Source organism: Hemitrygon akajei, chromosome 21 (genome assembly GCF_048418815.1).
Source record: "Hemitrygon akajei chromosome 21, sHemAka1.3, whole genome shotgun sequence".
Classification (NCBI taxonomy): domain Eukaryota; kingdom Metazoa; phylum Chordata; class Chondrichthyes; order Myliobatiformes; family Dasyatidae; genus Hemitrygon; species Hemitrygon akajei.
Genome location: NC_133144.1, coordinates 5,058,768 through 5,085,972, shown reverse-complemented (window position 1 = coordinate 5,085,972; position 27,205 = coordinate 5,058,768). Strand labels below are relative to the sequence as shown.

Sequence of the window (27,205 nt, the reverse complement as noted above, 5' to 3'; positions counted from 1 at the left end):
CTTTGGGAACAAGATTTACAGATTTCAATCTCTGAGAACACTTGGAATGAAATTTTTAAATTGGTTAATACCTCATTGTTATGCGCCTGTCATTCCCTTCTACAATTTAAAGTGGTTCATAGGGCCCATATATCTAAAGATGAGCTGTTTTTATTCGGATATATCTCCCTATTGTGATAGATGTAATAATGGAGAAGCTTCACTAATCCATATGTTTTGGACTTGTCCACATCTTGAAAAATATTGGAAGGAAGTATTTCAAACTTTTCCGGTGCTTTTTAAAGTAAATTTTAAGCCTAATCCTTTGACTGACTTATTTGGTATTGTTGGAAGAAATGATATTATTTTGGAGACTCATGACTTGCATATTTTGGCCTTTATTTCTCTTATAGCCAGGAAGGATGCCACCCACCTACTCATACTCAATGGTTACATGATGTTATGTCTTGCTTAAATTTAGAGAAGATTTGCTGTTCAATTTCTGAACCTAGACAAGATTTTTTAACATTGTGGGGACCTTTTTTGAATTACTTTCAAAATCTTTGATTTGCTATTAAGCACAGATGTTGGCTAATAATATGTTTTACTATATGTTAAGGATTTTTTTCCTTTTCTTTTTTTTTAACCAGACAGCTGTTTTTTTGCTGGTAGTGGGTTTAGATTTTTTATAACCATATAACCATATAACAATCACAGCACGGAAACAGGCCATTCCGGCCCTCCTAGTCCGTGCCGAACTCTTAATCTCACCTAGTCCCACCTACCCGCACTCAGCCCATAACCCTCCACTCCTTTCCTATCCATATACCTATCCAATTTTACCTTAAATGACACAACTGATCTGGCCTCTACTACTTCTACAGGAAGCTCATTCCACACAGCTATCACTCTCTGAGTAAAGAAATACCCCCTCGTGTTTCCCTTAAACTTTTGCCCCCTAACTCTCAAATCATGTCCTCTCGTTTGAATCTCCCCTACTCTCAATGGAAACAGCCTATTCACGTCAACTCTATCTATCCCTCTCAACATTTTAAATACCTCGATCAAATCCCCCCTCAACCTTCTACGCTCCAATGAATAGAGACCTAACTTGTTCAACCTTTCTCTGTAACTTAAGTGCTGAAACCCTGGTAACATCCTAGTAAATCGTCTCTGCACTCTCTCTAATTTATTGATATCTTTCCTATAATTCGGTGACCAGAACTGTACACAATATTCCAAATTTGGCCTTACCAATGCCTTGTACAATTTTAACATTACATCCCAACTTCTGTACTCAATGCTCTGATTTATAAAGGCCAGCGTTCCAAAAGCCTTCTTCACCACCCTATCTACATGAGACTCCACCTTCAGGGAACTATGCACTGTTATTCCTAGATCTCTCTGTTCCACTGCATTCCTCAATGCCCTACCATTTACCCTGTATGTTCTATTTGGATTATTCCTGCCAAAATGTAGAACCTCACACTTCTCAGCATTAAACTCCATCTGCCAACGTTCAGCCCATTCTTCTAACCGGCATAAATCTCCCTGCAAGCTTTGAAAACCCACCTCATTATCCACAACACCTCCTACCTTAGTATCATCAGCATACTTACTAATCCAATTTACCACCCCATCATCCAGATCATTTATGTATATTACAAACAACATTGGGCCCAAAACAGATCCCTGAGGCACCCCGCTAGTCACCGGCCTCCATCCCGATAAACAATTATCCACCACTACTCTCTGGCATCTCCCATCTAGCCACTGTTGAATCCATTTTATTACTCCAGCACTAATACCTAACGACTGAACCTTCTTAACTAACCTTCCATGTGGAACTTTGTCAAAGGCCTTGCTGAAGTCCATATAGACTACATCCACTGCCTTACCCTCGTCAACATTCCTCGTAACTACTTCAAAAAATTCAATAAGGTTTGTCAAACATGACCTTCCACGCACAAATCCATGCTGGCTACTCCTAATCAGATCCTGTCTATCCAGATAATTATAAATACTATCTCTAAGAATACTTTCCATTAATTTACCCACCACTGATGTCAAACTGACAGGTCTATAATTGCCAGGCTTACTTCTAGAACCCTTTTTAAACAATGGAACCACATGAGCAATACGCCAATCCTCCGGCACAATCCCTGTTTCTAATGACATCTGAAAGATCTCCGTCAGAGCTCCTGCTATCTCTACACAAACTTCCCTCAAGGTCCTGGGGAATATCCGGTCAGGACCCGGAGATTTATCCACTTTTAAATTTCTTAAAAGCGCCAGTACTTCCACCTCTTTAATTGTCATAGGTTCCATAACTTCCTTACTTGTTTCCCACACCTTACACCATTCGATATCCTTCTCCTTAGTGAATACCGAAGAGAAGAAATCGTTCAAAATCTCTCCCATCTCCCTCGGCTCCACACATAGCTGACCACCCTGATTCTCTAAGGGACCAATTTTATCCCTCACTATCCTCTTGCTTTTAATATAACTGTAGAAGCCTTTCGGATTTACTTCCACCTTATTTGCCAAACCAAACTCGTAACTTCTTTTAGCTTTTCTAATCTCTTTCTTAAGTTTCCTTTTACATTCTTTATATTCCTCGAGCAATTCCTTTACTCCATGCTGCCTATATCTATTGTAGACATCCCTCTTTTTTCGAACCAAGTTTCTAATATCCCTTGAAAACCATGGCGCTTTCAAACCTTTAATCTTTCCTTTCAACCGAACAGGAACATAAAGATTCTGTACCCTCATAATTTCACCCTTAAATGACCTCCATTTCTCTATTACATCCTTCCCATAAAACAACTTGACCCATTCCACTCTCTCTAAATCCCTGCGCATCTCCTCAAAGTTAGCCTTTCTCCAATCAAAAATCTCAACTCTAGGTCCAGTCCTGTCCTTCTCCATAATTATATTGAAGCTAATGCTATTGTGATCACTGGACCCGAAGTGCTCCCCAACACATACATCTGTCAGCTGACCTATCGCATTCCCTAACAGGAGATCCAACACTGCCCCATCTCTAGTCGGTACTTCTATGTATTGTTGCAAAAAGCTATCCTGCACACATTTCACAAACTCTAAACCATCCAGCCCTTTTACAGAATGAGCTTCCCAATCTATGTGTGGAAAATTAAAATCTCCCACAATCACCACCTTGTGTTTACTACAAATATCTGCTATCTCCTTACACATTTGCTCTTCCAACTCACGCTCCCCATTAGGTGGCCTATAATACACTCCTATCAGTGTTACTACACCTTTCCCATTCCTCAATTCCACCCAAATAGCCTCCCTAGAGGAGCTCTGTAATCTATCCTTCCAAAGCACCGCCATAAGATTTTCTCGGACAAGCAATGCAACACCTCCTCCTCTGGCCCCTCCTACTCTATCACACCTGAAGCAACTAAATCCAGGAATATTTAGTTGCCAATCACACCCTTCCTGCAACCATGTTTCACTAATAGCTACAACATCATAATTCCATGTATCAATCCACACTTTAAGCTCATCCACCTTTCTTACAATGCTCCTAGCATTAAAATAGATACATTTAAGATACTCTCCACCTCCTCCTCTCTTTTCATCCCTAGCAATGCATTCAAATTTATTATCCTTTTCTTTCTTCTCCCCTACAACTTCGGGCTGAGCGCATCCCTCCTCCATCACCTGCCTGTCCTCCCTCACACACGGTCTACTTACTTGCTCTACTGGTGAACTAACCTCCTCTCCCATAGTTTCCTCAAATTGATTTCCGCCCCCCCATCTTACTAGTTTAAAGTCTGCCCCGTAGCCCTAGCAAACCTCCCCGCTAGGATATTGGTCCCCCCAGGATTCAAGTGTAACCCGTCCTTCTTGAACAGGTCACGCCTGCCCCAGAAGAGGTCCCAATGATCCAGAAACTTGAATCCCTGCCCCCTGCTCCAATCCCTCAACCACGCATTCATCCTCCACCTAATTCCATTCCTACTCTCACTGTCGCGTGGTACAGGCAGTAATCCCGAGATTACTACCTTTGCGGTCCTTCTTCTTAACTGCCTTCCTAACTCCCTATACTCTCGTTTCAGGACCTCTTCCCCTTTCCTACCTATGTCATTGGTACCTACATGTACCACGACCTCTGGCTCCTCACCCTCCCACTTCAGGATATCTTGGACGCGATCAGAAACGTCCCGGACCCTGGCACCAGGGAGGCAAACAACCATCCGGGACTCCCGATCACCTCCACAGAACCGCCTGTCTGAACCCCTGACTATCGAGTCCCCTATTACTATGGTCCTCTTTCTTCTATCCCTACCCTTCTGAGCTACAGGGCCGTCCTCTGTGCTGGAGGCCCGGCCACTGTCACTTCCTCCAGGTAGGCTGTCCCCCCCAACAGTACTCAAACATGAGTACTTATTGTCAAGGGGTACAGCCACTGGGGTACTCTCTAGTACCTGCCCCTTCCCCTTCCTGATCGTGACCCACCTATCTGCCTCCCGTGGCCCCGGAGTGACCACCTGCCTGTAACTCCTCTCTATCACCTCCTCACTCTCCCTGACCAGGCGAAGGTCATCGAGCTGCAGCTCCAGTTCCCTAATTCGGTCCCTCAGGAGCTGCAGTTCGGCGCACCTGGCGCAGATGTGGACGTCCGGGAGGCTCGGAGACTCCAGGATCTCCCACATCCGACACCGAGAACAACAAGCTGCCCTCACACTCATACCTCCCGAATAACTGAAAATAACAAGAACTAAAAGATAAGCCTACTGTGCCCTCTTCCGCCTAAGCCCTCTGAGCCCAAGCCCTACACTCTGCTCCCGACTCACTCCGCTGCCCGCAAACGAAGCTGCCCGCTGCTTAAGGCTGCGTTCTTTTTATATCTTCCCTCCTTCCCAGGCCTCCTTCACGCGCCTGCGCAGTCCCGCCTCTCAGAACTCCGATCTGAGAAGCAATTTGAAAATGGCCGCCGCCGCACTTCTTCTCAGCCTCGCTGTCCTCTTCCAAAAGAGAACTGCCTCACTCCTTCTCTCCTTTTTATATCTTCCCTCCTTCCCAGGCCTCCTTCACGCGCCTGCGCAGTCCCGCCTCTCAGAACTCCGATCTGAGAAGCAATTTGAAAATGGCCGCCGCCGCACTTCTCAGCCTCGCTGTCCTCTTCCAAAAGAGAACTGCCTCACTCCTTCTCTCCTTTTTATATCTTCCCTCCTTCCCAGGCCTCCTTCACGCGCCTGCGCAGTCCCGCCTCTCAGAACTCCGATCTGAGAAGCAATTTGAAAATGGCCGCCGCCGCACTTCTTCTCAGCCTCGCTGTCCTCTTCCAAAATTTGTATAATAAAATTATTTCTTTTCAATTTTTATGTTTAAATTTAATCTATATGGATATGGGGTAATTAAACTTCATCTGTGATTTCAATATATTGTAATCGATATATATTATATATCTTACTATACCTGGATGCTTTTATGTAAGAAATTAATAAAAATATTGAAAAAGAAAGAAAGGATGCAATCATGAAATGCACTGTTTGAAGGCAGTCCATAATCTTGCATTTGGTGCCTGTGCTGATTTTATGCATTTATAGTCAACCAAAAGAACACAGTGGTGTACACTGGATGAATTCCTTCGTTGATAGCTATTTGGCACATACACAGTTTTATAGTACTGCGGTAGTATGGTAGCATTCTAATTTGTTCTGTATTTCATTTACATATGTAATTTGTTACTCAGGTGAACAATAGTTTGTCTTTTTCATATGTTTTTCATTATTTCCATGAAACCAGGAGTTATAACTGTTTTAATCTAAACTGAATTCACTGCTTATACAGCTCTCGGGTTCTAAGTAGACCATATTTTATGTGCATGGAATGTGATTTCCTGGTATAAATATATTAAAATGTAAGTGAATAGAGTACATGTGTGTATGTTAGTGTCTGAAAAAGGTATAATTAACGTTGTGTTTTTCCCCTGGTAAAAGAACAGAAGTATGTCATAGACCCAGTAAGTCTGATCTGGCCTTTAGGTGTGAAAGTGAAGTTGAGGCCAGTGAACGTAACCTTCAAAGTTATCTCAACCATGTACACATTTTACAGAAAGCAGACCTCTGGGACAAAGAATTCTAAAGAATTACAACGTCAGTTCCTTCTCACCAATCTTTAAGTAGCCGACGTTTTAGCATGAGTTCTAAATTCATCCTGCACTCACCTTGCCTACTCTCCCCCCCCCCCCCCCCCCGTGCCACCCCCCAAGAAGCAAGGGAAGCCAGATCTCATTTTAGTGAGCTCCTCCTTGCATTAAGGTGATCATTTTCATTCAGGTTTTTATGTAAACAAATAGTGTATGTGTGGTGGCTTGTAATTTCTCATCGATTCTAAAATTGCATAAAATAGCAGGTAATCCTGATCTAGTCCCCAATGGGTACCTTAAAGATCATGGCTGCTCAGACTAGAATCAAAATCTGGTTTAATGTTACCGGCATATGAAATTCGTTAACTTAGCAGTAGTACAATGGAATACATGATAAATATAGAAAAAAATAAATGAATTACAGTGAGAATACATATGTATATTAAATAGTTGTAGAAACAGGAATAATAAAAGTGAGGCAGTGTTCAACGTCCATTTAGAAATCAGATGGCAGAAGGGAAGAAGCTATTCCTGAATTGCTGAGTGTGTGCCTCCTTCCTAATGGTAACAGTGAGAAGAGGGCATGATCTGGATGATGGGGGTCCAATAATGGAGACTACCTTTCTGAGGTACCGCTCCTTGAAGATGTCTTCAATACTATAGTGACTAGAACCCATAATGGAGCTGACTTATTTTATTATTTTCTGTAGCTTCTTTCAATCCTGTGCAGTTCCCCACCACCACCTCCACCACCATACCCGACAGTGATTCAGCCTGTTAGTATGCTCTCTACAGTACATCTGTAGGAGTTTTTGAGTGTTTTAGGAGTCAAATCTAATCTTCTGAAACTCCTAGTGAAATATAGTCACTGTCTTGCCTTTTTTATGGCTACATCAGTATCAGTATGAGGACCAGGTTAGATCCTCGGAGATGTTGACATCCAGGAACTTGAAATTGCTCATTATCTCCACTTTTGATCCCTCTATGAGAATTGGTTTGTGTTCCTTTGTCTTACACTTTCTGAAGTCCACAATCAGCTCTTTGGGCTTACTGATATTGAATGCAAGGTTGTTGCTGCGACATCACTCAACCAACTGGTATATCTTGGTCATCAGCTGAATAGATTTCATGTTGATTATATTTAAACAATAAGGACTAATGTATAATTTTACATTTATAGGAAAGAATTGGGATCTGAGTGCAGCACTGAATGACTTTGAACAGCTTAGGCAAGTTCACACTGGGAACTTGCCTCGTGTGTTCAATGAAGGAAGCTTCTGCAAACAACAAGAGAAAGAACAATCCAATCAGGTGAACAAGTGTGAACAGAGACCAGATGAGCTTGCTCAAGGTAATCATGGTTTCCCAGTGTTCCTACAAGCATCTTGAACAATTTCGAAGATATTTTGACTGTGTAACTGTTTCTCTTTCCACACATGTAGCCTGACTTGCTAAGTATTTCCAGCATTTTCTATTTTAATGTTGAATTGTATTACTCTACTTTCCTAAGCAAGTTCTACTTTCCTTATACACAGTTACCTGGCTGTGCTTTGTTCTCACTGTTGTTGAAGTTTTCTTCATTCATATGAGTCAGGCTCCCTGGGCAACATTGCTGAAATTGCTGCCGAAAATCAGACTGAAATAAGTCATATTTTACAGAATATGACAATAGCACAGTAGTTAATTGATTAGAGAGAGACTTGATTAACAATTTGAACAGAGTTTATATTTCACCTTGGAATATAAAATAAATGATCACGAATTTGTAGAAGTTAACTAGTTATTGGTAATAGTGACCACAGATTTACTGGATTTCTGTCATTTTAGGGAATGTCAGAAACGAGCCACGTTCCCGAATAATGGCTTCAAGACAAATTCAAGGAAACAAAGTTTATTAACAGTTCTGCAGAGCTGGGCTCCCTCAGAGAAGGGAACCCTGAACCTTACAGGGCAGCAGGTTTTATCCTTCTTCCTTACCCCTCCCCTCCCTGACTCGGGAGGTACATAGTCTTATCCCATTCCATATTTGGAGTTGTTTTTTTACACATTTCTGTAAAACAATAGTCCATATCTCAGGACTTCAATGATTCCACAAACAGTTAATCTTGTCAGGGCTTCTGCATTCATGCTTATCAGACATAATTAAATCACATTTGTTTTCTGACTTTAACCCAGACATAATTAAATCACATTTGTTTTCTGACTTTAACCCCGACCTCTTTCAGAAACGCACATCTTAATTTACTTCGACTCTCACAATTCCACCCTTTTTCTTTTTAAGATGTGCGTAGCAGCTAGCATTTCTCCTCTTTCCAGGGGGCCCACCGTCCTTCCTCCGCCCCCCGTGGAGGGTCAACTTTCTTCTTTAATAGCATAAGTTTTAGCTCGTTTGTCCCATGTTGGGGTATCGCTACTGCCTGGAGCTGGAATATACTGCGCCTGATCAGTGTTCGTATACAAGGAATCAAACACGGCAAAAGTAAGAGAATCATTAGACCCCCGCCTGCTACTAGGAGAGCGGTGCACCACCAACTACCTCCCAGTAGCCCATCTAGCCAACTCATGTTCCCCAGGGATCTCCAGTTTTGTACTGGCACGTGGGCCAGTTTCCGAATTTTGTCGGATATTTTTAACACGGCCTTTCCACTGTCGTCTATCTTAAGGCAACAGTTTGTAAGATTGAACTTCCCACATACCCCGCCTTCAGAGGCCAATAGGTAATCCACAGCCAGCCTGTTCTGGTATATTGCTGTTCGCATCTGACTCTGCTGTTTTGCCAACAGCTCCAATGCCAGTGCCGTTTGATTGGTTATCACTTCCACCACCGCCTGCAGTCTAATAATTCGGTTTAACATATAGATCGGTGTACGATATACCCATGACCCATCCTGGGCCCAGGTTGCTGGTCCATAGTATTTAATGATGCGAGCTGGTGACCATTTATCACTCCACTCGCCCATCTTTATCTCCTTGAGTAGCCCTTATTATAAACTTGGTAATAAGGTTTACTATTCTCCCAACATTCTTCTCTCTTACTTAGATCATAGCATTGATCATTCACATGCGAGTGGGACACAAATGATCCTGGGAACACCCTCTGCCCCACTCGTACTACGGTTCTGCACTTGTCACATTTCCATTCAATTTCCCCGACATATAGAATCAAATATATTACAGTCAATAATGTTACAGTCCACATAGAGTTCATTTTTGCTGCCTTTTTAGCTTCACCACCAACGGTTCTTCACCGGGAACACAGGTCCACTCAGTGCGGCTTTCGGGCTTCACCGGTCCTTTTACCCTGGATGCGTGTGTCCACCCTTTTTCTTTTGTCCGTACAGCCGCCTCTGTTGTTAGCAGGACCTGGAAAGGGCCTTCCCACTGTGGCTGTAACTTCTCCGGCTTCCAGGTCCTTACCAGAACCCAATCTCCAGGCACGATCTGATGTAAAGCAAAGTCGAGCGGCGGAGTCTGGGCCAAGAGACCCTTTTTCCGCAGTTCTGCAAAGGAACGGGGCAAGGCCAGTAAATTGTTCTTTACAAATAAATCACCCCCCTGTAGTGTGGGATACCCCTCTATTTTATTCCAATGTGGCAGTCCAAAGAGCATCTCATAAGGAGATACTCCTATGTCCTTCCGGGGCGCTGTACGTATTCTCAGGAGAGCGATCGGCAAACACTTGGTCCATGGTAGCTTGGTTTCCAACATCAACTTGGTTAGCTGTGCCTTCAGGGTGCTGTTCATTCGTTCTAGTCTTCCCGAACTCTGGGGATGCCATGGGGTATGGTACTTCCATTCGATATCAAGTGCATCGCAAATTAACTGGTGCGTCTTGGAGGTGAAGTGTGTTCCCCGGTCAGAGTCTATGGACCCCACGATTCCATATCTGGGGATTATGTTCTCAAGTAGTATTCGAGCTACTGTGGGCGCATCTGCCTTAGTAGTTGGGTATGCTTCCACCCAGCGTGTAAAGTGATCCACGATTACCAATAAGTATTTCCATCTCTGCACTTGGGGCAGCTCGGTGAAGTCGATTTGGATCCTATGGAAGGGTCTCATGGCCAGGGGCTGGCCGCCTCGGGATGGATCGCATCACTTTCTTGTTTATTCGCTGGCACGTTGGACATCCGGTTACCTCTTGTTGGGCCAAAGTGTAGATTCCCTTGCATGCATATTCCCTAAGTACCGTGTCACACATTGCCTGCGCTCCCCAGTGGGTCTGTTGGTGCAGTTGTTGGAGTATGTTGCGGGTCACTTCCTTATTTAGCACCTGTCTTCCATCGGGGATTCTCCATTTACCATCAGCGTCTTTCCGGGCTCCTAGTTGGTTCATGTTGTCAATCTCCATTTGAGTAAACACAGGCAGTTTAGTAAGTCCTTCTCTCACTGGTATCAAAGTCAGGAGTTGCACCGGTTCTTCAACTGCTGCCCGTTTGGCCTCCTCGTCCGCCAGACGGTTCCCCACAGCATCAGGTGTCGATCCTTTTTGGTGTCCGGGTACATGCACTACCGCAATTTCAGTCGGTAAGGCCAGGGCTTCCAATGTCATACTTAACATTTGTTCATGTGCCAGTCCTTTTCCCCTGGCCGTTATCAGTCCTCTTTCTTTCCATATCTTCCCAAATGTATGTACTATCCCATAGGCGTATTTGGAGTCAGTGTATACAGTTCCGACTCTCTTTACCAATATTATCAGAGCCCTTTGGAGCGCGTATAACTCACAGGACTGAGCCGACCATGAAGGTTGTGTCACACCCTTGGGGACCTAATTTCAAGTTTACCAGGGGTTCCTGCCGATGATTTTTCCCCAAGGGGTGGAACCCCCGACCTCCCTAGTCTTCATCTTCCATCATGGCATACGAGCGCACTTCCCGTCGGTATCTGGGGCACTCGCGCCTGAAGTGTCCCTCTTGGTTGCAATGAAAACATCTTAAAGCCTTCCTTAGCCCTCCTCCTTGCTCCTGGCTACTACCTCGATCCAACCATGGTCCCTGTCTCTCTCTACTATCTGCGGTTACTTGTCGCACTGTCTGGACCATTATCCTTGCTGTCTTCTTTTGTTTCTCTTCGTCCCTTCTGACAAAGACCTTCTGAGCCTCACGGAGTAATTCACTCAAGGGCTTGCTGTTCCAATCTTCCATTTTCTCCAGCTTTTTCCTAATGTCCGGCCAGGCTTTGGACACAAGCTCTACTCGAATTAGTTGTTGTCCCACCTCTGTCTCTGGGTCTACTCCTGCGTATTGTTGCATATTTTTCCGAATCCTATCCAGGAAATCTGACGGGGTTTCATCAGGGTTCTGGTGACTTCCAAAGGCCTTAGTGAAGTTGTATCCCTTTTATCATGTATTCGCGTACATATCGCATATTCCTCCTTCCGTCCTCCGATTGCTTATCCCATTGTGGGTCTACTAATGGGAATTTTTGTTCACCTGGTCCATCCTGGGGCTTCTCCCTTTCCCAGACTGCTATTGCAGCTTGTCTTATCATTTGCCTTTCTTGTGCGGAGAATAGGGTCCCCATTATTGAGTACATTTCATCCCAGGTGTAGGTATTTGGTCCCAGGAATTGGTCCAATTGTTCCGCAAGGCCCATAGGATCTTCTAACAGATTTTTCATCTCTTTCTTAAAGGTCCGAACCTCTGTGCTCGTCAGGGGAAAGCTCACGTAACCTGTTCCCCCTTCTGCCCCTCCCATTGGGACTTCTCGGAGGGGACACATTTTTGTTTCTTCGCCCTCTTTCTTCATCTCTTGGTTTTCTTTCCTTTTCCTCAAGGTCATCGATTTGCGGAGCGGTAGGGGGCACATATGGGGGCGGCAGGTGCTCGAGCACCTCCCATGTATTCTTTTTCTGTCCCCCTTCATTTATCGTTTTCAATTTATAACTATTTGTCGTTGGTAACCAGCATAGAGCATAATCACTTTCTTCGGGTTTGACGTTAGGTTTTGAGTTCACGTACAGATTAAGGGCTTGTTGTACCCAATCCTCGCTAGACCCGAACTTAGGCCACCACACAGCCGACCCTTGGATCAGTTGGCGGGACCACAATTCACAGTACTGTATCATTTTTTTTCTTTGACTTCCCTTTTCACCTCCCATAATCCCAATTTTCTAACATCCGTCCCAACGGACTATCAGGGGGTACCCCGGGGTATTTTTCATCATTGGCGCCTGGATTTCCTTTACCCTTTTCTCTCTTAGACCCCTTATTTCCCATCTCGAGGACTTGCCCGGTTCCTATCCACCCGCAGGCTACCCCGTGATTCCGCACTCCTTGCGCACCACGTCACTGCAGGAATTTAATTTGAATGTGACCCACCTAGCTCGATCACTCCTGTCCAATTCCGGAACCTGTATTTCCGCGATCGCCCAGGAATCCACACGCAGGCTACCCCGTGGTTCCACAATTCTCGTGCACTACGTCTCTGCAGGATTCACCTGCAGGGTAACCCCGTAGTTCCACAATTCTCGTGCACTACGCCTCTGCAGGATCCACCTGCAGGGTAACCCCGTAGTTCCACAATTCTCGTGTACCACGTCACTGCAGGATCTCTTACCTGGGTCCTGTGCACAGAAATTACTCGATCGCTCACTGTCTCAACTGCCTTGACAACCCCTCTTTGTTTCCTTGAGTCCGCCGGATATCACTCGCTCAAGCCGCGTGGGGCGACGAGCAAGGAATCAGGGACTGCCGAACTCGGCAGGGTGCACCTTCTCCGATGTCCTTCCTTGCCCCCCTCACGGCTGGAGTGTGGATCCCGGACGAGCCCCCAAGTTGTCAGAAACGAGCCACGTTCCCGAATAATGGCTTCAAGACAAATTCAAGGAAACAAAGTTTATTAACTGTTCTGCAGAGCTGGGCTCCCTCAGAGAAGGGAACCCTGAACCTTACAGGGCAGCAGGTTTTATCCTTCTTCCTTACCCCTCCCCTCCCTGCCTCGGGAGTTACATAGTCTTATCCCATTCCATATTTGGAGTTGTTTTTTTACACATTTCTGTAAAACAATAGTCCATATCTCAGGACTTCAATGATTCCACAAACAGTTAATCTTGTCAGGGCTTCTGCATTCATGCTTATCAGACATAATTAAATCACATTTGTTTTCTGACTTTAACCCAGACATAATTAAATCACATTTGTTTTCTAACTTTAACCCCGACCTCTTTCAGAAACGCACATCTTAATTTACTTCGACTCTCACAGGGAAGAAAGCTTGCTACCCTTAAGTAGCCATCATATAACTCCAAACATTCTAATATACCGTAGTTGTTCCTGTTAAATGCCCTCCAAAATGTTCTAGCAAGCCACTCAATTTAAGATAATTGGAGGTGAGTAATAATCGTTGTTCTTGCCAAGATGTCCGGATCCCAAAACATGAACAAATGAATCAAAAACTGTCAGGATTGCTTTATTCTGAATGAGGCCTATCCCCAAATACCTAAGTGAACATTTGCTCTTAAAGAAATTGCATGCTGGGATGTTGTATCTGCATATCAGATAACCAAAACCACTTCTCTTTTGCTGATGTTTTCCCATATCTTCAAATTCTATGGGCATGCAAACCTCTTCAATAATAGGATAATTGCCAAAAGTTAATTAGGATATTGTTTAACTTCAACCTGTACAATCACAACTTTGCATGATTTTTATTATAGCTGTATGTCTCCATGTGTTAACGGTGATCAACCCAATGTAATGAAACAAGTACCACAGCTGATTCTTTTCCACCTTTATTAGTAACAAGCTACAAGAGAGAACCCTCCTTCTGCACTCTCACAGAGTCAGCCACAGAAGTCTCTGTTGAAGCACAGAGATACAGAGTTTTTATACCATCTTTGTCACGTATGCAGAAAACAATTTCTAGCTAACCCCCACAGTCACACGTCCAGCAACAGTGATAGTCCGAGACAAACACCACTTAATCACCTCAAACAAAATAGATATTCCAGTCAAGTAAGTGGACTATTGATGCAAAAAGACAATCAGTTTGATAGACACTCCAGCCACTTTAATTAAGAAAGGAATGTCCCACCTGGTTTGTTGGAGCCAAAATTTAGTTACAAAGATAAGAACATCCGCCAACTTTTATGCTTTAATTAAGAAAGGAATGTCTTGTCTAATCTTCATCAGCAACCGCCTTTTGTCAAAACCGAAAGGTGTGGAAACTCAGGAGGCATCCTTTTGTGGGTTTTGTGGGCTTTTTAACCCGAAACCAAAAGGTGTGAAAAATCAGGAGACATTAACTCACTCCAAAGAGCAGCTGTTCAAACATGCTGCAGCCATTCTCAAACCACACAGACTCAACCGTAACCAGTATTTACAGGAATCTGAGAATCCCCTTGAGACTTTATCACATGAACACAATGTTTTACAGTATGGGTGACCCAGCTTCAATTCCTGCTGCTGCCTGTAAAGAGTTTGTACGTTCTCCTCGAAACCACATGGGTTCCTCCGGTGCTCCAGTTTCCTTCCACAGTCCAAAGACATACCTGTTAGTAGGCTAATTGGTCATTGTAAATTATCCCGTAATTAAACTGGGATTAAATTGGGGGATTGTTGGGTGGTATGGCTCGAAGGTCTGGAAGAACCTACTCCACATTGTATCTCAATAATTTTTTTCTTAATTTCTGTACTCTAATGAATGTTTTATTTGCAAGAGGGAATGAGCAACAAAAGAATCCTGATAGACAAACCTTTCTTCAACTAAAAGTATCTGCCTTATTCAAAATGCAAAAAGATTTTAACTGTTGGAAATCTTAAATTAATCCAGAAAATGCTGGAAATACACAGCCGGTTAGGCAGCATCAATGAAGAGCAGAACAAAATATTAGTATGATAATTTGACAAAATATTCTCCAATTTTAGATTCATCTTGGGAAAACTATCAATTCCTCTCCCTACTGACAGATGCTATGTGACCTGCTGAGTGTTTTCAGTATTGAATAGTTTTACTTCACCATGTATGAAGTTGTTTCTAAACCCTTGTATAATATTCTTTGGAACACCTTGTTGAACAGAGTTCTTTGTAAAAGAAAACCCATGAATGTCACTTCATCTTCAAAAGTGAATAAAATTTCTGACCCTGGATTGTCACAAGAGTGTAACTTCATCTTTTACTTCAGTGATTCCTGATATCTGCTAGTGTACTGCATCCTCGATTCAACTGTACATAATTGTTTTAAAAACACTAACTTGAAAATCCTTTTATCACTAATATCTAGCTTGCCTATCAGAAATAATGCCTTTTCCTGACCATTTTCTTTTTTTCCCATTTTCTTTGTCAATTCATTGGTTTTGCTATTTCCTGCACATAGAGATGTACAGTATTTTACTGGATTTATCTTTTCACTATAAAGTGGTTGCTGATTGATTGTCTTTCCCTATTCAATACAGAAAAACGCCTCTCACGTGGAATTTCTCATGCAAGTTCAGCTATTGTGTCCTTGGCTCGTTCACAAGTGGCAAATGAATGCAACAATGAACAGTTTCCTTTAGAGATGCCCATTTACACATTCCAGCTACCTGATTTAAATGTCTACAGTGAAGATTTTCGAAGCTTTATTGAAAGAGATTTGATTGAACAATCAACGATGGTCGCCTTGGAACAGGCAGGTGAGAAAATTCCTTAAAATGAATCTGCTAATGTGAGGTGCAGATGATGTTAGTGTATACAATGAAAACAGGTTATTAGGATCACTGCTGTTTGCCATATACACAAATTACATTCAATCATATTCATAATAGAAAGTCAAAATTTGAAGCTGTTCCAAAATAAAATGATACTGCTAATAAATAGTGGTTTGCACTAAAATATACAGAAAAAGTATATACACATGTTCTAATTGGTATTGGGAAATGAACCTGGTCAGATGCCAGATCTCTCAGTGGGAGAGCATTTTGGAGATAGTGATCATAATTCTGTCTGCTTTACAATAGCATTGGAGAGACAAGTTAGAAAGGTGTTTAATTTGGAGTAAGGGGAATTATGAGGCTATCAGGCAGAAAAATGGAGGCTTAAATTGGAAGCAGATGTTCTCAGAGAAAAGTATGGAAAAAATGTGGCAAATATTCAGGGGAGATTTGTGTAGAGTTCTATATAAGTACGTTCCAATGAGATAAGGAAGTTATTTATGGTAGGGTACAGGAACTGTGGTGTACAAAGGCTGTAATAAATCTAGTCAAGAAGAAAAGAAAAGCTTACAAAAGGTTCAGAGAGCTAGGTAATGTTAGAGATCTAGAAGATTATAAGGCTAATAGGAAGGAGCTTAAGAAGGAAATTAGGAGAGCCAGAAGGGGCCATGAGAAGGCCTTGGCAGGCAGAATTAAGGAAAACCCCAAGGCATTCTACAAGTATGTGAAGAGCAAGAGGATAAGACGTGAAAGAATAGGACCTATTAAGTGTGACAGTGGGAAAGAGTGTATGGAACCAGAGGAAATAGCAGAGGTAATTAATGAATACTTTACTTTTGTATTCACTTGGTGATTGTAGTAATGACTTTCAGCAGACTGGAAAAGCTTGAGCATGTAGATATTAAGAAAGAGGATGTGCTGGAGCTTATGGAAAGCATCAAGTTGGATAAGTCTTTGGGACTGGATGAGATGTACCCAAGGCTGCTGTGGGAGGTGAGGGAGGAGATTGCTGAGCCTCTGGCTATGATCTTTGTATCATCAATAGGGACGGGAGAGGTTCCGGAGGATTGGAGGGTTGCGAATGTTGTTCCTTTATTCAAGAAAGGAGTAGAGATAGTTCAATAAATTATAGACCAGTGAGTCTTACTTCAGTGGTTGGTAAGTTGATGGAGAAGGTCCTGAGAGGCAGGATTTATGAACATTTGGAGAGGCATAATATGATTAGGAAAAGTCAGCATGGCTTTGTCAAGGGCAGGTCGTGCCTTACGAGCCTGATTGAATTTTTTGAGGATGTAACTAAACACATTGATGAAGGATGAGCAGTAGGTGTAGTGTATATGGATTTCAGCAAGGCATTTGATAAGGTACCCCATGCGAGGCTTATTGAGAAAGTAAAGAGACATGGGATCTAAGGGGCCATTGCTTTTGGATCCAGAACTGGCTTGCCCACAGAAGGCAAGCAGTGGTTGTCGACGGGTCATATTCTGCATGGAGGTTGGTTACCAGTGGGGTACCTCAGGGATCTGTTCTGCAACCCTTACTCTTCATGATTTTTATAAATGACCTGGATGAGGAAGTGGAGGGATGGGTTAGTAAGTTTGCTGATGACATAAAGGTTGGAGGTATTGTGGATAGTGTGGAGGGCTGTCAGAGTTTACAGCGGGACATTGATAGGATGCAAAACTGGGCTGAGAAGTGGCAGATGGAGTTCAACCCAGATAAGTGTGAGGTGGTTTATTTTGGTAGGTCAAATATGATGGCAGAATATAGTATTAATGGTAAGACTCTTGGCAATGTGGAGGATCAGAGGGATCTTGGGGTCCGAGTCCATAGGTCACTCAAAGCTGCTCTGTAGGTTGACTCTGTGGTTAAGAAGGCGTATGGTGTATTGGCCTTCATCAATCGTAGAATTGAATTTAGGAGCTAAGAGGTAATGTTGCAGCTATATAGGAGCCTGCTCAGACCGGACTTGGAGTACTGTGCTCAGTTCTTGTTGCCTCACAACAGGAAGGATGTTGAAGCTCTGGAGAAGGTGCAGAGGAGATTTACCAGGATGTTGCCTGGTTTGGAGAACAAGTCATATGAAGCAAGGTTAGCAGAGCTGGGACTTTTCTCTTTGGAGTGTAGAAGAATGAGAGGGGACTTGATAGAAGTCTACAAGATTATGAGAGGCATAGATAGGGTGGATAGTCAGTACCTGTTTCCCAGGGCACCAATAGCAAACACCAGAGGGCATATGTACAAAATTAAGGGAGCAAAGTTTAGGAGAGACATCAGGGGTAAGTTTTTTACACAGAGGGTTGTGAGTGCCTGGAATGACTTGCCAGGGATGGTGTTGGAGACTAAAACATTAGGGGTATTTAAGAGCCTCTTGGACAGGCACATGGATGAAAGAAAAATGGAGGGTTATGGGGTAGTGTGGGTTTAGTACTTTTTTAAAGGATTATATGGGTCGGCACAACATGGAGGGCTGAAGGGCCTGTACTGTGCTGTAATGTTCTATGGTTCTATGGTCCTTATGAGAATAGGTTGAGTGAATTCGGCCTTTACTCCTTGGAGCGATGGAGGATGAGAGGTGACCTGATAGAGGTGTATAAGATGATGTGAGGCATTAATTGTGTGGAAAGTCAGAGGCTTTTTCCCAGGGCTGAAATGGTTGCCACAAGAGGACACAGGTTTAAGGTGCTGGGGATTAGGTACAGAGGAGATGTCAGGGGTAAGTTTTTTACTCAGAGAGTGGTGAGTGCATGGAATGGGCTGCCAGCAATGGTGGTGGAGTGGGATACGATGGGGTCTTTTAAGAGACTTTTAGATAGGTACATGGATAGATAGATAGATAGATAGATAGATAGATAGATAGATACTTTATTCATCCCCTTGGGGAAATTCAACTTTTTTTCCAATGTCCCATACACTTGTTGTAGCAAAACTAATTACATACAATACTTAACTCAGTAAAAAATATGATATGCATCTAAATCACTATCTCAAAAAGCATTAATAATAGCTTTTAAAAAGTCCTGGCGGTTGAATTGTAAAGCCTAATGGCATTGGGGAGTATTGACCTCTTCATCCTGTCTGAGGAGCATTGCATCGATAGTAACCTGTCGCTGAAACTGCTTCTCTGTCTCTGGATGGTGCTATGTAGAGGATGTTCAGAGTTATCCATAATTGACCGTAGCCTACTCAGCGCCCTTCGCTCAGCTACCGATGTTAAACTCTCCAGTACTTTGCCCACGACAGAGCCCGCCTTCCTTACCAGCTTATTAAGACGTGAGGCGTCCCTCTTCTTAATGCTTCCTCCCCAACACGCCACCACAAAGAAGAGGGCGCTCTCCACAACTGACCTATAGAACATCTTCAGCATCTCACTACAGACATTGAATGACGCCAACCTTCTAAGGAAGTACAGTCGACTCTGTGCCTTCCTGCACAAGGCATCTGTGTTGGCAGTCCAGTCTAGCTTCTCGTCTAACTGTACTCCCAGATACTTGTAGGTCTTAATCTGCTCCACACATTCTCCATTAATGATCACTGGCTCCATATGAGGCCTAGATCTCCTAAAGTCCACCACCATCTCCTTGGTCTTGGTGATATTGAGACGCAGGTAGTTTGAGTTGCACCATATCACAAAGTCCTGTATCAGTTTCCTATACTCCTCCTCCTGTCCATTCCTGACACACCCCGCTTGGCCGTGTCATCAGCGAACTTCTGCACATGGCAGGACTCCGAGTTATATTGGAAGTCTGATGTGTACAGGGTGAACAGGACCGGAGAGAGTACGGTTCCCTGCGGCGCTCCTGTGCTGCTGACCACCGTGTCAGACCTACAGTCTCCCAACCGCACATACTGAGGTCTATCTGTCAAGTAGTCCACTATCCAATCCATCATGTGAGAGTCTACTCCCATCTCCGTTAGTTTGTGCCTTAAGATCTTGGGCTGGATGGTGTTAAAGGCACTAGAGAAGTCAAGGAATGTAATCCTCACAGCACAACTGACCCCATCTAGGTGAGAGAGTGATTTGTGCAGCAAATACGTCATAGCATCCTCCACTCCCACCTTCTCCTTATACGCAAACTGAAGAGGATCCTGGGCGTGCCTGGTTTGTGGCCTCAGATTCTGTATTATCAGCCGCTCCATGGTCTTCATCACGTGCGACGTCAAGGCAACAGGTCTGAAGTCATTCAACTCCTTCGGACAATACAGGATGTTTTCCACTGTCTGGGTACTCTTCTCTGCTTCAGGCTCATGTTGAAGATGCGCTGTAGTGGTTCTCCCAGCTCAGTCGCACAGGCCCTCAGTAAACGTGGGGAAACTCTATCAGGTCCAGCCGCCTTGCTGCTACAGATCTTCCTCAGTTGACCTTCCACCTGTGCAGCCGTAATCCTGGAGATTAGTAAAATAAAGGTCTATGGTTAAGCATAGTAATTTCTAAGGTAGGGACATGTTCGGCACAACTTTGTGGACCGCAGGGCCTGTATTGTGCTGTAGGTTTTGTATGTTTCTATGTTTTTAAGTATATTTAGATTATATTTACATTCAGCCATTTAAATTTCATGTTCTAATGGAACACAGTACAGAAACACCCCACCTCACCCAATGGGTTTGCATCACTATCCATGTGCAGCGATCCTACAGTAATCCCTTTTTTCATTCTTACCACATTGACATCGACTTTCAACATTATGCACTGTCATTTACAAAGGGGATTAGAGGCCCCAAACTTCAATAAATGAGAAACCAAATACAGTGTTGTAACAAAAGTGTAGAGGTACGGACATGTAAAGTTACAGGAGTAATAGTGGAACTGACAAGGCAGAAATAGAGTACATTCTCAATATATTTTGATCTTTGGTTCAATCATACTTAGGGTTGTAGTGGTGTGCTACACACAGCGCTGAAATAACGACACGTAGTCGGTGAGCTGCAGTTGCAAAGAGGTTTATTCAAACTTCACGGCCTCGCTTTAAAGCCTTCCTTTTCCCGCCATCCCCAGGCGGGAATGCTGTAGGATTCACAGTCCCGTCCCGCGCGCGGGCTTTTCCCCTTGCTGGTGACGCAGGCTTGGCGCTCTCTTTGGGACCGGCCTCAATGCCGGCGCGCGCCACTTTGTGAGCCGGTTCGAGTGCGCTGGGAAGTGGGTCGCCACATAACCCCCCCCCCCCACAGAACCGGCGATACACCCCCCACTGTCCTCATTCTGGGTCGGACTCTGTTTGGGTGGTCTGCCCCTGCGCCTTGATGCCTGAATCTCGACTGGCTGCGCCAAGTCCACATGGGCTGGTTTGAGTCCACATGCGCCAGTGTGAAAACCTCCTCCAGCATGAATGTGGACCCGTTGTTTCTGATCACCGTAAACAGCCCCTCGTAGGGCCGCTGTACCAGTGCCCGATGTCCGCCCTGTCATACAAAAACGAACTTACAGTTTTGCAGGTTTTTGGGTACGCAGGTTGGGCTACAGCGGCGGGCTTCTGCGCCCCACTCCTGGTGGTAGAAGCACCATTGTTCATTGGTCTCCTCACCCCTGCCTCTGGGGTTAGCGGGCTCTGTGGCCGGGCCTGGTCTGGTTTGCTGCTGGGAGCGTGGCCTGGTGATCTGTGCGACGGACGCCCCACTCTCCTTCTTGGCTTTCCACAGCATGTCCGCCCGGGCCGCCACCTTCCGGGGGGGTCGCTGAAATCCGCGTCGGACAGCAGCAAGCGTATGTTCTCGGGCAGCTGCTCCAGGAACGCCTGCTCAAACATGAGGCAGGGCTTGTGACCTCCGGCCAGGGAGAGCATCTCGTTCATCAAAGCCGACGGTGGCCTGTCCCCCAAACCATCCAGGTGCAGTAAGCGGGCAGCTCGCTCGCGCCGTGAGAGTCCGAAAGTCCTTATGAGCAAGGCTTTGAATTCTGTGTATTTGTATGAACTCCTCAACCTGGGCGGCTGTCTCCTTGTCGAGGGAGCTCACCACATAATAGTAACATGTGGCATCCGAGGTTATCTGCCGAATGTGGAATTGGGCTTCTGCTTGCTGGAACCATAGGTGAGGTCACAGCGTCCAGAAGCTTGGCAGTTTTAATGAAACTGCATGAACAGATGCGGCATTGTTCATCTCCAGTCCAAATATCGTTTGGGCTGTCGGGGTCACCAATTGTAGTGGTGTGCTACACACAGCGCTGAAATAACGACACATAGTCGGTGAGCTGCAGTTGTAAAGAGGTTTATTCAAACTTCGCGGCCTTGCTTTAAAGCCTTCCTTTTCCCGCCCTCCCCGGGCAGGAATGCGTATTCACAGTCCCGTCCCGCGCGCGGGCTTTTTCCCCTTGCTGGTGAAGCAGGCTTGGCGCCCTCTTTGGGACCGGCCTCAATGCCGGCGCGCGCCACTTTGTGAGCCGGTTCGAGTGCGCTGGGAAGTGGGTCGCCACAGGGTATTGTTTACGCTCCAGTCTATCTTTTGACAAAAGGAGCAATGAATCATTGAAGGATAAATATAAAATATATTGTAAAGATATTACCAAGAAGAATTGAAAATATTTTGATAGAGTAAAAACAAATAAAAGACAAGAATTATGAAGGGCTTTAATGGGATGTAGATGAAGAAACCAAGTAACCCCCTTATCCAGACTTGCTAAAAAGTGCAAATAGTTTCTGTGACTCATTTCTTTTATAACTTAATATCAAATAATGTAAAATTTGAGGAATGTGTACTTGCTGGAGTTCACAATGATTGAACATTATCCCAAGTAAAGGGAAGTCTGTTGATAGATGAGAGGGAGAAAGGATACAGAGAGAGAGAGCATCAAAAGGTTGTTAGGCTGTAAAAGGTTCTGCATGGAATTTTAAACAGCAGCATTGATAAGCCAAATAGTCATTGAGAGCTACAGTACAGAAACAGTTCCTTCAGCCCATCTAATCCATGCTGAAATATTTAAACTCCTTAGTCTCAGCGACCTGCACCTGGACCATACCTCTTCCATCCACGTACCTATCCAAACTTCTCTTAAACGTCGAAATCAAAATCACATCCACCACTTGCGCTGGCAGCCTGCTCCATACTTTCACCACCCTTCAGGTGAAAAAGCTTCTCCTCAAACACTTCGCCTTTCACCTTTAACCAATAAACTCTAGTTCTATTCTCACCCAACCTCAGTGGAAAAAGCCTACTTGCACTTACCCTATCTATATCCCTCATAATATCGTATACCTCTATCAAATCTCTTCTCAATCTTCTACATTTTGGGAATAAAATTTTAACCTATTCGACCTCAGTCCTCCAGTCTTGGCAACGTTCTTGTAAATATTCTTTGTACTCTTTCAATCTTATTTACCGTAGATGTCGGATTATAAGCCGCTACTTTTTTCCCACGCTTTGAACAGCTTTGAACACTGCGGCCTTTACTACGGTGCGGCTGATGCATGATTTTTTTCATGCCGCCAAAAACATTTTGCCTCGTAACAGTAGACCAATAAAATTGATGAGTAGTTCACAGAGGTCCAATGAAATCGTACGATAAATCAAGCGCACTTTCACAATTAAATTATTGTAAATCAGTCATTTGTACTCACCCTCATCAACATGGAAAACACTCGAAGAAAAGCATTGTGCTGCCTTTATGGCAGTTATTTAGTATATAATATTTTCGCTTAGTAATTCATTTGTTAGTATTTTCTAGTTGAATAAAGTATCTATCTATCTATTTGTTTTCTGTACATCCCGGGATACTATGACATCACATCCGGTTTTGCCGCGTCTTGTGGGAAATACCGGTTTGCGATAGCACATTAGACCCGAGCACGTTAGACCCGAGCACGTTAGACCCGAGCACATTAGACCCGAGCACATTAGCCGAGCACGTTAGACCCGAGCACGTTAGACCCGAGCACGTTAGACCCGAGCACATTAGACCCGAGCACGTTAGCCGAGCACGTTAGACCCGAGCACATTAGCCGAGCACGTTAGACCCGAGCACATTAGCCGAGCACATTAGACCCGAGCACATTAGACCCGAGCACGTTAGACCCTGCTTTTAAGTTAAAGGCATTTGCAATATGTATTTGTTTATGTTACCATATGGATTTAATTAAAAGTTAAAAAATCCTCACGTGTAATATCTTTCTGTGTAAGTATCTCATATTACAACGTTGGACACCTGCGGCCTAAAATCCGGTGCGGCTTGTACAAGTACAAAATTGATTTTCTTTCTAAAATTAGAGCCAGCGGCTTTTAATCAGGTGCGCTCTGTAGTGCGAAATCTACGGTACATCTTTCCTGTAGGTAGGTGACCAAAACTGCACACAATTTTTCAGGAGTCAGGTAACTGGTTCTGGTCAAGACGGTGCCTGTGACATCTTCTGGATAGACCATGAAACCATATATTTCACTTCTTTTATATCTTTTACATTCGTTTTTCATCTTAAATGTGATTCTAAAAATGTTGGAGCCTGTGATTTGCAGTCTGGAGATTGTTGGGGTGTGCTAGCATTCTGCAGTTTCTGAGAGGATTCCGGGAGGCAGAGGCAGCATGTACAAAGCTTGTGGTGAGAAGGCAAATGTGGGTCAGGGCATGAGCCGATGTTCAATTCCATTTCACCAATCAAAGCTGATTGAAGTGATGAGGGTGATTGAAACATTGAAGTGAATGCAGAGGGTGAGCGCCAGCTGCCTGCTCTACAGCTGGAGAGGGGAGGCTGCCTTTTGATTGCTGATGGGATCACTTTGCTGCTGTAGGGGGATTATAGATATGGACTTGAACTATTCAGACTTTTTCTCATTCTTGTAGTTTTTTATATTTTGTGTTTCTTGCTCGATCTATTTTTGTGTGTGGGGGAGGGGGGTTTGTGGGGTGATGTGCCTGTTCCATTTTTGTTTTCTGTGCGGGGTGGAGGAACTTGATGATTGATGATCGTGTTGCTGTTTTTTTGTTGGTTTTGTGACTATTTGGAGGAGAATATTAGAGTTGTATTCTTTGATAATAATTGAACCTTTTGAGTCCTCCAAATTAGGCCTCACCAACATCTTACACTACTTCAACATATCATCCCAAATGCATTGTGCCAAAAGCTTTCTTTACGACCCTATCTACTTGTGAGGCTACTTACAAGGAATTATGGACCTGTATTCCCAGATCCCTTTGTTCTACCACATTCCTTATTACTCTACCCCTCATTATGTAAAACCAACCCTTGCTTGTCCTCCTAAATTGCAACACCTCACACATTAAGTACCATCTGCCATTTTTCAGCCCAGTTTTAAAGCTGGTCCAGATCCAGCTGAAAGCAGTGATAGTTGTCCTTGCTGTCTAATACACCCCTAATCTTGGTGTCATTTGCAAATTGCTGATCCAGTGAACCACATTATCCAGTGAACAACAACAGATCCAGCAGCGATCCTTGTGGCACTCTCCAGCAAGTACACATTCCTCAAATATTACATTATTTGATATTAAGTTATATAATAAATGAGTCACAGAAACTATTTGCACTTTTTAGCAAGTCTGGATAAGGGGGTTACTTGGTTTCTTCATCTCCATCCCATTAAAGCCCTTCATAATTCTTGTCTTTTTACTTGTGGCCTGCAGTCAGAAAGACTACCACCTACCACCACTTTCTGACTTCTCCCAGAAAGCCAATGTCTAATTCTATTTACTATATCTTGAATGCCAAGCGACTGAACTTCTTAACACAAAGTACACTGCAGATGCTGTGGTCAAATCAACATGTACAAATAAGCTGCAGGAACTCAGCAGGTCAGGCAGCATCCGTGGAAACGAGTAGTCAATGTTTTGGGCCGAGACCCTTCGTCATGACTGAAGAAGGAGGGGGCAGCCTATAAAGAAGGAGGGGGGAGGGTGGAAAGGAGAAGGCTGGTAGGTGCCATGTGAAAAACCAATCAGAGGAAAGATCAAGGGGTAGGGGAAGGGGAAGCAGGGAGGGGATAGGTAGGAAAGGTGAAGAAGGAATCTAAGGGGAAAGCTCTGTGGATAGTAGAAGAAGGCAGAATCATGAGAGAGGTGATAGGCAGCTGGAAGAGGAGGCACAGTGAAAGTGGGATGGGGGAAGGGAGAGGGAGGGAATTACCGGAAGCTGGAGAATTCGATGTTCATACCAAGGGGCTGGAGACTACCCAGATGGTATATGAGGTGTTGCTCCTCCAACCTGAGTTTGGCCTCATCATAGCAGTAGGGGAGGCCATGTATGGACATATCCGAATGGGAATGTGAAGCAGTGTTGAAGTGGGTGGCAACTGGGACATCCTGTCTGTTGTGGCGGACGGAGTGGAGGTACTCGATGAAGCGGTCCCCCAATTTGCGTTGGGTCTCGCTGTTATAGAGGAGGCCGCACCGGGAGCACTGGATGCAATAAATGACTCCAACAGACTCACAAGTGAAGTGTTGCCTCACCTGGAAGGACTGTTTGAGGCCCTGAATGGTGGTAAGAGAGGAGGTGTAGGGACAGGTGTAGCATTTGCGCTTGCAGGGATAAGTACCAGGTGGGAGATCTGTGGGGAGGGACATGTGGGCCAGGCAGTCATGGAGGGAATGATCCCTGTGAAAAGTGAAGAGGAGTATAGAGGGAAAGATGTGCTTAGTGGCAGGGTCCCGTTGAAGGTGGCAAAAGTTGCAGAGGATAATATGTTGGATCCAGAGGCTGGTGAGGTAGAAGGTGAGGGCAAGGGGAACACGGCCCCTGTTGTGGTGACGGGAGGATGGGGTGAGGGCCGAAGTGCAGAAAATGGAGGAGATGTGGGTGAGGGCATCAGTGATGACGGCAGAAGGGATTGGTTTTTCACCTGGCTCCTACCAGCCTTCTCCTTCCCACCCTCCCCCCACATTCTTTATAGGGCCCCTGCCCCCTCCTTCTTCAGCCTTGACAAAGGGTTTCAGCCGGAAACGTTGACTGCTCGTTTCCACGGATGCAGTCCGACCTTCTGAGTTCCTCCAGCATGTTTGTACGTGTTGACTGAACTTCTTGATCTTCTTGAACTTCTCCCGTGTGGGACCTTGTTAAATGCCTTGTTAAAGTCCATGTAAATAACATCTACTGCCTTGCCTTCATCAACTTTCCCAGTAACTTCCTCAAAAATCTCTATAAGATTAGTCAGACATTATCTACCACACATAAAACTGTGCTGACAATCCTTAATCAGTCCCTGTCTGTCCAAATACTTATAAATTCGACAAACACCTCCTTCTCTGTAACCTTGTTGCTGCTTTGCATTACTTCTATAGACTCTGTCCGTCTTCCGAGTTTAAAAAAAAATCCATTTAAGATTTTCCCTCATTTCTTTGGCTCCACGCATAGATTACCTTTCTGATCTTCCAGAGCACCAATTTTCTCCCTTGCTATCCTTTTGCTCTTAACACATCTGTAGAAACCCTTAGGATTTCCCTTCACCTTGTCTGCTAGACCAACCTCATGCCTTCTTTTAGCCTTTCCAATTTGATTTTCTTACACTCAAATACCTCATTTGTTCCTACCTGCCTATGTCT

At 44.3% G+C, this 27,205-nt stretch overlaps 1 protein-coding gene across 3 annotated transcripts in view; it reads left to right on the top strand.

Annotated features, from left to right (window-relative positions):
* The window catches only part of otud7a (OTU deubiquitinase 7A), a 317,398-nt gene that overhangs the window by 163,138 nt on the left and 127,055 nt on the right, over positions 1 to 27,205 (top strand). For all 3 annotated transcript variants that reach the window (XM_073024744.1, XM_073024742.1, XM_073024743.1), the window contains 2 exons: positions 7,284 to 7,454; positions 15,496 to 15,714. In XM_073024744.1, the coding sequence (XP_072880845.1) occupies positions 7,284 to 7,454; positions 15,496 to 15,714 (390 nt within the window). The remainder of the gene's footprint in view (positions 1 to 7,283; positions 7,455 to 15,495; positions 15,715 to 27,205) is intronic.